Here is a 12,283-nt window from a genome sequence, read left to right as displayed (position 1 = left end):
AGGGAAAGAAAAAAAAATAACGAAATTTAACGATCCAGCCCCGCGTCCGTCGACCCGACAAAATAAGAATTAAAAAACCGGTCGCGGTTTCGTTCCCCGACCGAATATGCTGTTCTGATTTTCGTTTCTCTGTTTCTGTTTTTTTTATCGCAATCTGCCTCTCTCCATCTACCCCCCTACGCCTGAATCTCCACATACAATACATACAAAAAAAAATCGAAAAAAAAAAATACAAACCAACCAATCGATCAAATCACCATCGACCCGAACGACCGACGCGAATACGAAAAATCGAAAAATCGAAGGCAACCGGAGAGGAAGATCGAGTAAGTTTTTGTTCGTCGAGCAAACAACAATTTGCGATAATCGCCTGTGTCTTTCGCGGGCAGCTGTGTTCACTTCTCTGTTTCTCTATTGTTTCTGTTCTCTCTATTTTTTTTCATTCCTTTTTTATTTTCACTTTTCTTCTCTCTGTTTAATCGTCTAACAAAATCGTTGTTATTGTCTTGTTTCTCGGGTTCAGTTGTCTGTTCGTCTGCTATCTCGCCTCTTACAACCTTCTGTCTCTGGTCGCTATTCACGCAATGTGTTTTTCTTTTTTTGTTTACAACACGTATACACGCACACGTACGGGACGGTTTTTGTTGTTGCGCGGAAACCGTTCTTTCTTTTTTCTTTTCCATTTTTCTCTGTTCTTGTTTTACTGTCTTTTTATTGTACACACCTTTTCTAACGAGATATGTATTCCCAGTCGTGAGTACGTATGTATTTTGGTTACGCGGAGTGTTTCTCTGTCCGGCTGATTTTGTATTAAACAGTGTGACGATTTACATGGATTTTCGATTTTTACGACCTGCAAAGTGATTCCACCTAAAATCTAATACTAGAATCGACATAAGTATTGAGTTGAGTCACCATTACATTATTTCTATCTTCGGCCTTTAATTTTTAACACAATAAAAAATTTTTAAAAATTCGTTTTACTTTAAAACCAGTTACCCAATCAACGGATGTCCCATTTAAAATTAAAGCCGTCAGACGTCAAGAAACGTTCCGCCTAACCGAAATTAAGACTGTACCATTTCGAAGGAAACAATACAGTTCTTCGATACATCAGGATTCGATATTGACTTGTTACTCGCAAAAGAACGGCTAACATGAAATCGTTTAACGTATCTTGTACAGATATAAATACAATACCATTTATCCCAGAGCCGTGTGCGGTCATCAACTGTCCGCCATATTGTTGCCGTTACGGCCCCCGCCATTATGTACGAGCTCCACGCCGTTGGAGTGATATTTCTGTTCTTTTTCTTTTTTTTTATTTCTTTCCGCCACGCAAGCAGTAAAACGTTGTACATAGACGCGGCTAATTTCCGGTAATTCGTTGGAAGAGGCTGACTTTTCGCGACTACGACGGTAGGGGGACGTGTTTTTATCGGCGTGTCCGGTTTAACGGTGCAATAACGTTGTTTATTAACATACAATAACGACACCCCTTTGGGCTGTTTCGCAGTGCCGTTTTAAAGGCCTGTTTTTTATCGCCGTCGACCTCGATTCTTTTACTCGAGGAATTTTTTTTCACTCGAAAGAGGGTGCTGCCCCCCTCTGTCGAGCGACCCCTCAGCGAATTGGTTTCACCCCAAATGGAAATTTCGAGTCAAACGTTTCGGGTAATCTGACACCCTTTTCGCGAGCGTTGCAAAGGCTCGACCGCCTCGTCCGCCGTGACGATGAAAAATCACCTCTTCCACTTTCCGCGTTAGAAGTGAAACGTACCCATGGTGTCCGTCCCTTTCTACTGTTTTTCTTTATTTTTAGCCTCACTTAAAATTATTGTTCGTAGGTAGCCCCTGTACATGTACAACCGAGAGCTGTATTTTATGCTGTATTTCCACGCCCGATAACTTCGCCATCGAGTTTATTTTTTTTCTTTCTTTTTTACTTTTCTTTTCATTCGAACGTGTCAGCCTTCGTACATCGTCGTTGTTTGATTTATTTTCTGTTTTTTTTTGTTTTTTGCTAGTTCCCTCGATAATTCAGTTTTTTCAACAGGACGGTTGGTCGGTTTTATTGTTGTTGTCGTTTTTATCGATCGACGGAACAGATTTTACCCGGGTAGAGCAGTATAAGGGGCTGCGTTATTACGCGCACGTTGTTTATTTTTCTTTTTCATTGTCTTTCTGACGTCTTTCGACGATTTTGTTGTTGGTCCAACACCCTCCGCCCCTCGCCCCCCCACCCCCCGTTTTTTTGGTGCTGTCTCGCTGTTGTTGTGTCGATGGTTGAACGAATTTTGTCTATCGCTGCCAACCTTGTCCCCGTTTTTGACACACGCCACACCGTTACTGGTCGTTTCTTTTTTTTTTTTTTTTGGAATGGAACCCTTAAATCTCCACACGTTTCTCTCGATACGAGACACCCGTGGATTGAGAAGTGAAACGGGATTGGTAGTTGAATCTTCCGAGAACAGGGCTAATATTCACGGATTGAATTCTGACGATGACACGTGCATTTATACGCGGAACGAACATAATGTCCTCGCCGTAAATACACGGGTGGTTCCCAATTTTCAGTTCGAACTGATAGAATGCATAACGATGTACGCGTATTCCACCATTTTGACGAGACAAGATCACTATCGCGTATCCAAAATTGATGAAACAAGGATCATGTTTTCCGGTGTATTAGCCACTTCCTAGTAAACGACATTTTTACAGTAGATACATTTTATACTAGCTACCTGTTACGAGACTTAACCATGCTTCCGATGGTTTTATCGTGCATCCTTCATGAGGCTAAAAGGAAAAAGCTTCTCCGTCGAGGGTGGAATTTGTCGGGGCAGACACCCACGTTAAATTTTTCAGAGATCACTTAACTGCTTCTTTTTTCCCCATTTTTCTCGCCTCAATCGGTTTCACTTTTCAATCGAACCGAGGGTAAAGCCACGGGTTACCACACACGTCACCACACCTAACTCTCTTTGTCTATTTTATTATTATTTTTTTTTCTGTTCTTTGCGCCAAATATTACTTCTCTGTCGCATGACGATCGTTCTTGTTTCCCCGCGCTCGAAACCGTCCGGCTGGAAAAGGTTTTTTTGTCGGCGGTGAAAGCTGTGTTGTATTTACGACGTAGGTGTGACAAGTTCCTCGGTGTAACGAAAGAGTCACGGTAGGCCTCCCTGTTCTCCCTCTTTTTTCTTTATGTCGTACCCATAAAAAAGCTAATCAGAATGCTCGTGAAGAGAAACAAAACGCGCGGGAGGGTCTTTTCGACGGGACTCCCGTCGTAAAGAAAAGCAGGAAAAGGGATACACGACGGATGAATAAAAGCGGATGGAACGCGGCAGGCTGTCCGTTCGACTCTTAACGATCGCTATTTTATTTTTTTTATCTTGTCGTCCGATCGAGGCAGGACTTTTCAATCGTATCATACACACAGAACGAAAGTGCATAAAAAAAAACAAACAAATGAAAATGGCGAACGAACGCACCTTCCGTGGCTTTGTGCAGTCCCACAAGTAAAACAGAGGATACGTATATTCAATTGTTATTAATGCACCTTTCCTTTCTTTTTTTGTAGGGGTAGGGCGTCCCAAAAGTAAGTTGAATCTCGAGCTGTTTATATACACGTCAATAATACTCTTTCTTTGTTCTTCGGCCGCTCTCACATACCACCACCCCCCACCCCCCCCAGAAAACAACCCTTAAGTCCGCGCTTTTGTTCGGAACTTTTGGCGGGAACGAGACTCCCATTCGGTTCGTTGCACTTGAATCGATTACAGATGGAATTTTCTAGGTATTGGAAACAGTAACATCTTGTAGACAATTTTTCGCTCCGTTATCTCGTTAGATTTTGTTTTTCGATTCCCTGATGCTTAGGCGTATGGTGGGATCGACTTTTATCAGAATACAGTAAATCGTCGATGAGCGTCTGAAGGCTCCTCGGTACTGAATGTTAAATATTTCATTAACTAATATGCGGCTGAAAGAAATACCATTGGCTTCGGAATTCCAAGCTCTATCACTGTGATAAATTTCATTAAAAACTCAACGTCACATCTGGGGGACATCTCGATCGAGAACCTTCCTCGAACATTCATCGATGATTTACTGTACGTTTCGTTCGCTCAAGAGTACTTGACCCTGTACAACTTTTTTGCAGTTCGTGCACGTTTGGCCACGAGGGTATTTATTGGCGGCAAGGTTGTTTAGCAAAGAAGTTTTAAGGCTTTTGACCGTGCTATACCGCCGGCCGGTTGCATAAGGTGGTAGTGTGCAACTAATATAACTTGCGTCGGGCTGGACCGTTGCCAAACGTTTCATAAATATGTGTACGATAACGTAATGCGGTTTATTCTTATACTGAAGCTGCGGTGTGTCCGCGCGCCACCGTTCCAAACTGATGCAATCTAATTAGCGGGCGGAGGACCACCACCACCCTCCCCGTTCGGCGGAAAAACCGCGACTATTGTCAGACGGATCTGTTTAGCTTACGGCCGGGTCTCGACGGCCGTTGGCGATTAAGAAGGATTTGTTTTCGAGATACGCTGAATTTTTGGAAGATCGAAGGAAAATTTTACTCTTTACTTTCTAGGTACAGAAAGGATGTTGGAGCTTCAATTCTGTTTTTTCCAAATCCTGTAGAGACGTCCTTTTTTTTTTATATGTTCGTTATCTCACAAAATTTCCTGGTATTACATGTGAATCGATTTATATTACCATTAATTCTTCGATATACCGTACGGTTTTTTACGTGCACACATTTTTCCAACATTTTTCCTCGTGATCTATACAACTTACATATATGTATATTTTATGTTTCAATCATTGTGTCAGTGGACATCTTTTTTCTTCGTGTTACACGTAAACCATTTTATCGTTCAATCCCCATATATATTTGTAACGTATATTCGACGTATTTTTTGTACATTTCCAATTTTCCTCGTGTTATATAATAATCGAAAGAATTGTTCTGTATTCCACGAGTATAACCAAAGTCTCGATCCTGCCAAAAAGACACTCTAATAATTCGTGATCAGTGCTCGAAGCAACAACCCCCACCCTCAACCCACCAACCCCCCAAGCTCATGTTTCTCTGTCTTTTTTCATTACCCCCACTATCGTGTTTTTTTTTTTCTTACTTTTTGTCTCTATACATATACCCGATTAATCACGTATTAACGGCAAGTGTACATAATTCCGTGTGCCCGTGTTCCGTGTCGACACATGTGTATACACGAGCGATCGACGATCCACCGACGATTTTTATTCGTTGATCTCGTTCAAGACCAACCCACCTTGGCTCTCGTGTTTCGTTGTTTTGTATCCTGTGTATTTCAGGACTCGTGTTGTTCTGTTTTTCCTTTTTGTTTCTGCCAAACATCGTGTCCACCACCCTAAATCACCACCCCCCCACCCCCCACACCAATGTCGCAGTTCTGTTAATCGTGTTGATCTTGCGCCATAATCAATCGATACCCGCAGCAATAATCACCATGCCAATACCTCCTCTGTCGTTTTCGGTCACTTTGTCGCAGAGAAAGATCGGCTAAAGCGTTCCGAAGGGTCACTGAATTCTCGTGGAATCGCGACGAATTTTCTCGCGTTCCGAACGCGATTCGATAACGGATTGTTTCGTAATACACGGACGCGTTACGTAACCGGGGTGTCACGCTGCCAACAGTGTTACACGTTGTTTATGATTTCACGTCGGGAGTGAGAATCAGAGAATAAACTGTCCGGGACGGAAAATTTGGACGAGCTCCCGTTTTCGGTCGACACCGATTTTCTGTTGTTTTCGTTGCTGAACTCGATTCTTACTGGATGATCTTCAAATTGAAATCATTGCATTTCACGGGAAGATTTAACGTTTTAATGGTTCGTTGTTTTTTTCATTTTATAATTTAAAATATGGCAGACCAATAAGACGATTCCTCGAGGATTTCGTGGCCCTCCAAAGATGACACGATCGTCGAAATCCGACTTTTGTATGTAAACTGGCCAGCTCCTTGGCTTTCGACTGTGGCTTTTCGACGGCGTTGTGGACAATAATTGACAATAAGAATGACGACAACGGCGGCGACTGTGTGTTGCTTGCATTTGAGTTGGGAAAGAAGAAGAAAATGTCTGACGAGAAGAAGAGTGAGTGCCGGGTCTCTCTGTGCTCCATTTTCTGATCCCCGTTATATCCTTGGTCATCATCATTTGACACGATGCAATTAAATTTACTTGTGTTTCATGGAAACCTATTGTGGATTTACAAATATTTCATAGAATCGGGTCGAGAAAAAAAGGTTCGACACCAGAAGTTTTCTTTCAGACACGATTATTCTTATTCCCTGTTTGCGAGCTGTTCAAGTTTCGTCAGTTTTCTTTTCGAAACCTGCTGAATCGCTTCTGTAAACAACAAAAACAAAACGCTTAATCGCTTCGTTCTCGAGCGGCTTCGTGTTACTATTTCTCTTCAGCTAAACACTAAACGAATACGTCCGTAGTCCCAAGTATCATTAATCCTTTTACAGCCTTCAAAAACGATCGAGCAGTCGGCCTGTACATACACATTTCGTCACCGACGGAATCATCTTTAAAATTAGAGATCCTTCCCTCGTTTCACAGTCATCCTGGATTCGATCCACGCGACGTCGTTTAATCTATCGCGTCTACGTATTCGAGAATACTTGAAATTTTTGAAATGTTTCCAAATTTCCGAGGAAATCATTTTTTTTTCGTGAGCAATTCAACCGAGTATATTTTTTCGGACACCTTTTGTTCAGTTATCAACGGGAACATACTATTTCCTTTATTTTTTTTTTTTCTTAACGAATTCTTCTGCATCCATTCAATTGTAACTTTGATCGATCGATAGCTCCGCGATTCCGTATAAATTTCATCTGAAAATCATTTCGAATCGACGCGCAAAGAAGTTATGCCATTTCTCCCCGTTCGTCGTGGGAAGGAGGGGATGAAACTTCGATATTTCACCGAGAACTCGAAGCAAAATTTAAATCCAAGTAACCGCGTAATTCACGGTAAAACCCTCCCATCAATTTTCCAATATCCTGTCCACGAGAGTCTAATAGATTCCTCCCAGCCGCAAACTCATCGGTTTCACCTCCCTCCATCCCCCATCCATCCCCTAAATTCATTAAATGTCTCTCCTCCATCCACTCGCTTCCCCCCGAAGTATGTATACACTCTTCTTCTTTTCACCGTCACGTTTCTTTCTCACAACTTGCGCAAACCTAATATCTTCTTTCTCTCCAAGCGCTTTCTACACTATCTGTCTGTCTGTCCGTACGTCCGTCCGTTTGCGCGTCTGTCTGTCCGTCTGTTTGTTTGTCTGGCTGTTTTTTGCGTGTTGTCGGCGGCGTGTGCGACGAAAAACAAAAGAAAAAAAAGAAAAGATCATACGAAGGGAGAAAAGACAAACAAACGAAAGAGTTATTTTCGCCACACGAGAAAAAGAGAGTGAGAGAAAGGGAATGGATGAGGTTGTAATAAATAAATGAGGGAAAAAATGGAACGCGAGAGTGGCGCACGGAGTTTCTGGATGATGATCTCTGCGAGATCTCTCGGAGGACGAAGGCGGGCAGGAACTAAAGAGAGTTACTTTTGTTTTCGCTCCGGCCTACATCAGGGACTCTGGGGAGAATCCCGAGTTTATGAAGGTGAGGCACAGATCCCCGTGATCATAGATTTATACGCCACGTGTGTAACGCACAACGTATTCACATTCATTGTCGTTTCGTTTGATTCCCCGTAACAGAGGCAGGAACAGAAGCGTAGCGACCTAGACGAACAGCTCAAGGAATACATTGCAGAATGGCGAAAGCAGAGGGCCAAGGAGGAGGAGGAGCTGAAGAGATTGAAGGTTCGTAAACTTCGTAACAATGCGGATACATCGGATGTAAATTATAGTATAATTCTAATTAGCAAGGAAGAAGTCAGTTCCATAAGGAATTCCAGTGGTGAAGAATAAAAGATTTACACTCTGTTCTATCAAAATGTTGGTAAACATAATATATTTTTTCTTTTAAACCACAAATATTTCATTAATACTCATTAAATAGAAAAGAAAATTAATATTGAGTCAACAAAAAATACGTATATTCATTCTTCTAGATCACATTTAGTTTGAGTAAATATAAAAAAATAGTTTTGTCCAGCTAACATCTGTAATCGCAACATTATGCGCCCGTGTGTATCCCTCTGGTGCGCGATTTTATACGCTTCCAATTTTTTTTCTGTACACAGGAGAAGCAAGCGAAGCGCAAGATCACTCGCGCGGACGAGGAGAAGAGATTGGCCCAGAAAAAGAAGGAGGAGGAAGAGCCTCGCCAGCGTGAAATTGGTAACGTTGAAATTTTATTCCTTTCTTGATACAACAAAATATCTATTTGTTCCTATTCGGAGATTTATTGACGTTTTTCTACATTCACAGAGGAGAAGAAACAACGTGACATAGAGGAAAAGAGAAAGTACGTTTCGTCACTCTTCATTCGATCATTTTCTGTCGATAAATTTTGCGATTAATGAAGTGTCGATTCGTTTCAGGCGTCTCGAAGAATCAGAAAAGAAACGCCAGGCTATGATGCAAGCGATGAAGGACCAGAGCAAGAAGGGCCCTAACTTCACCATCACCAGGAAAGATCTGGCAGTACGTATCCGATTGAAAAAATATTACTGATTTATGTGGTCTCCAGCCGTGTTGTGGGGATCCGTACGAATGGTTATTAATGGTGTTTTCCGTTGGTGACACGGTATAGGGTAACCTCACGTCGGCGCAATTGGAGCGCAACAAGACGAAAGAACAGCTCGAAGAGGAGAAGAAAATCTCGCTGAGCATCCGTATCAAACCCTTGGAAATCGACAACCTGTCCATTGAGAAGCTCCGGTACAAGGCTAACGAACTCTGGGAGACCATAGTCAAGTTGGAAACCGAGAAATACGATCTTGAAGAGCGACAGAAACGTCAGGACTATGACGTGAGTATCGTGAAAACAAACTGTTGCGGTATATGACTCGCTAGTTGTTGCTTTTTTTTTTTTCGAGTACAATGATCGATGACTTGCTGTTTCTAATAAACTGTGCCTAGTTTATTCGTTGATTTCACGAAGCAATTCATGTCATCGTATCGTTCAAATAATTATATTTCATCTTGCAAGAAACAATAACATTTCAGTGATTTCTTTCGATTTACAGCTTAAAGAATTAAAGGAACGTCAGAAGCAGCAACTGAGGCACAAGGCTTTGAAGAAAGGTCTTGACCCCGAAGCCCTCACCGGCAAGTACCCAGTAAGTACCTTGTCCTAGCTATTCAGAAACCGAAAATAAACCTCCTTCAGCGGAATAAAACTATTTTTCTCTCTGCGCAGCCCAAGATCCAAGTCGCCTCCAAATACGAACGTCGCGTGGATACCAGGTCCTACGACGACAAGAAGAAGCTTTTCGAGGGTGTAAGTATGCTTGTTCACCGGTTATGTCAGTCGTTGATTCTTCGAATACTCGACCGACTCCGGGAATAACAGTTACCGTTTACACGAATTGTTTTGGCCGATCGTAAACCCCGAAAGATTCGACCCCCAATTACCAAGTAGAAAAAAGATAGTCTAAAAATTCATGATATCTAAACTATTATCAAAAGATTTACTGTAATAGCATTTGTCTTGGATAAAATATCTTCTCACGAACTGGGTTCACGCGTGTCAGGGAAATCGACAGAACGTTGGGGGGAAAAAGAGATTCGAAAAGGCAAAAGAATAAGCGACACAGCCCGTTAGGAAATAGTACTTAAATAACAAAGCAAAGAGTGATCAGTGAAGAATGTCGATTGAATCGCAGGGCTATGACACGCTTCTAGCGGAGTACAACGAGAAACAATGGAAACAGAAATCAGAACAGTTCATGAAGCGCACCAAAAGTGAGTCCCACCGAGCTCTCTGTCTCTCTGTTAGTGTACCACCTCTTTTTGCTTGCATTGCTGATTGATACCCCCACCGCCCCCAAAATTGTCACAACGATCGTGTTTCTAATTCGTGTTGGACCCTCCCCCCACCACCATTTACCAATTAGTCGTTCTGGAACACAGAGATTGCCGAGCATTACATCCATGTTGTACACGAAGAACAGTACTCAAACCTGCCCTAATATACATCACGATTTATCACCGAAACAATGCTCAGGAATAGGATCGTCGGAATTATACATACAGATATCTGAATTCTTCTAGAACTGAGAAACACCTATTCTGAATTTCTGTCAGAATTTAAATTCAAAAAGTTCCTCCAACTTCTCTCCGTTGGATACACCATTTTTTATCATGTCGTTGCACCACCTAAAAGTTCAATAAAGATTTAATACTCGATAGGATATTCAGTATTACATTAATACATTTAAGACTCGTTACACACCGACATCATTGTCAAGTGATTAACGTCGAGTCTGTGTAAAGAGTACAAGGATTTGTGTAACAAGAGACCGTCATTAACAATCTTGAACGAAGCTAACGGGTGTCTGGTTCATCATAATGTCCCCCCTACCCCCTCTCGTCGTCAAAGTAACGCCAGTGGTTTGAGGAAGCCGTGTCCTGAAACTAGTTCCAGGCATTTGTATAGTAGGAGACGGTTACTTATTCGTTCTGACCCACTCCACCACCGTCAACCCCTAGAGTTCATCCCCCACCCCTGGAGAGATTCGTACAATGACTCGAAAACCGAGCAAAGGGTCCCAGACGAGTGTCCTTCGTGTGACCATGTATCCTAGCATGCGATTTTGTCCGTTGGTGTTGCAGGGCCTGACCGAACAGCAGAAGGAGACCGTAGAGAAGCAATGGACTCAGCAAAAGGAGCAATTCCTCGGTCGTCAGAAGGGTAGGTATGCTGGAATTATTTTTCGAGCAGACACATACGAGAAATTCGCCGTAGAGAATTGTGACTACGTGAAAGAACGTTCCGCGAATACTTTCCGAAGAAATGTTCCAGTTCGCATGTCTTGTATTACAAGAATTTATGGATTGATCGGGGCCCCGTTTCGGAAGTATATGTACTCCACGTTTTGATCGGGGTAACACGAAGATAGTGAAGTACGCCCCGGGTAAAAAGCGTTCCGCTGTATCCACACGTTTATTATTTCACGTATCATCGTGTGCGTCTGCTCGAGTCGCAGGGGGGAGTCGTGAAACCTGACCAGCCGGAACGTTTTCTGGAAACTGGGTCAAAGCTACAACCGCCCTGCGGAGGAGTGTATTTCGTCAATGTCGCTCGGGCCTGCGTTGAAAAGCGAGGCCGGAAGAACTTTCCGTGAAATTGGAAACGAGTCTCGATACCTTTGATCTTCGACTTGTTATTTTTTTTTTTCGATGGAAAGAGTAAAGTTTCGTAAAATTCTGGAATAGCTCTTTCGCGGTTCGTTCTTGTTCTCATCAAAGACGTCGGTATCGCGTTACTTTTACGGTATACGATTAAGTATACAAGCCCCTCGCTGTCATCGCTTGAGCCCTAGCTACAATAATATCTACCATGTGTCGATAAATGAATTTAACATCTATCTGTCTTTCACGAAAAAAAAAACAGCGAAGTTGCCGAAGTGGTTCGGCGAGAGGCCAGGCAAGAAAGCTGGAGACCCCGAGTCTCCGGAGGGCGAAGAAGACGTGAAGGCTGCGGCTGAAGACGAAGAACTGGAGGAACCACAGTTCGAAGAAGAAGAAGAGGAAGAGGAGGAGGAAGAGGAGGAAGAGGAAGAGGGTGGAGACGAAAAGGACGGAGAGGGCGAGGAAGAGGAGGAGGAAGAAGAGGAGGAAGAAGAGGAGGAAGAAGAGGAGGAGGAAGAGGAGGAGGAGGAAGAGGAAGAATAGACATCTCTTCTGACAAATCGGCATCTAACCACGAATTCAATCGATTGATCATCAAACAATCACGAAACATCCTTCGAACCATCGAATATAGTCGTGGCGGCAGTAGAGACGACAATGGCGCGCCATTGTACCAGAATCACGTCGTTATAGGTGGCTTCTCGTTTCGTGCCTTACGCGAGACCGGGACGATACCAAAAGGACGACACGGGACAGCGGACGTCGGCACGTTGTATTTCTTCGCGAGGAACTTAACCTATAACGGCGAGGATTCCGGCTGGCTAAAACACGCTGTAACTACTTCTCAGCTGTTCTACTACTACTACTACTTCTACTACTATTATTCTACTACTTCTATTGCTACTATAATTATTATTATTATATTGTACAAAAATACACGCACACACATTATTAAAATAAAACGGTTTAT

General features: G+C 42.7%; 1 protein-coding gene across 4 annotated transcripts in view; it reads left to right on the top strand.

Annotated features, from left to right (window-relative positions):
- The window catches only part of LOC107188292 (troponin T-like), an 18,099-nt gene extending 6,169 nt beyond the window's left edge, over positions 1 to 11,930 (top strand). For all 4 annotated transcript variants that reach the window (XM_015576563.1, XM_015576565.1, XM_015576564.1 and 1 more), the window contains exons 3-13: positions 3,586 to 3,603; positions 7,642 to 7,672; positions 7,771 to 7,875; positions 8,259 to 8,355; positions 8,446 to 8,482; positions 8,559 to 8,661; positions 8,771 to 8,989; positions 9,207 to 9,299; positions 9,380 to 9,460; positions 9,846 to 9,924; positions 11,576 to 11,930. In XM_015576563.1, coding sequence (XP_015432049.1) covers positions 3,586 to 3,603; positions 7,642 to 7,672; positions 7,771 to 7,875; positions 8,259 to 8,355; positions 8,446 to 8,482; positions 8,559 to 8,661; positions 8,771 to 8,989; positions 9,207 to 9,299; positions 9,380 to 9,460; positions 9,846 to 9,924; positions 11,576 to 11,856 — 1,144 coding nt within the window. In that variant the 3' untranslated portion in view covers positions 11,857 to 11,930. The remainder of the gene's footprint in view (positions 1 to 3,585; positions 3,604 to 7,641; positions 7,673 to 7,770; positions 7,876 to 8,258; positions 8,356 to 8,445; positions 8,483 to 8,558; positions 8,662 to 8,770; positions 8,990 to 9,206; positions 9,300 to 9,379; positions 9,461 to 9,845; positions 9,925 to 11,575) is intronic.
- Positions 11,931 to 12,283: the final 353 nt, after the last annotated feature.

This window comes from Dufourea novaeangliae, unplaced genomic scaffold (genome assembly GCF_001272555.1).
Source record: "Dufourea novaeangliae isolate 0120121106 unplaced genomic scaffold, ASM127255v1 scaffold118, whole genome shotgun sequence".
Taxonomy (NCBI): domain Eukaryota; kingdom Metazoa; phylum Arthropoda; class Insecta; order Hymenoptera; family Halictidae; genus Dufourea; species Dufourea novaeangliae.
The sequence above is the reverse complement of the archived record's forward strand: the minus strand, read 5'-3'. Positions and strand labels throughout refer to the sequence as shown.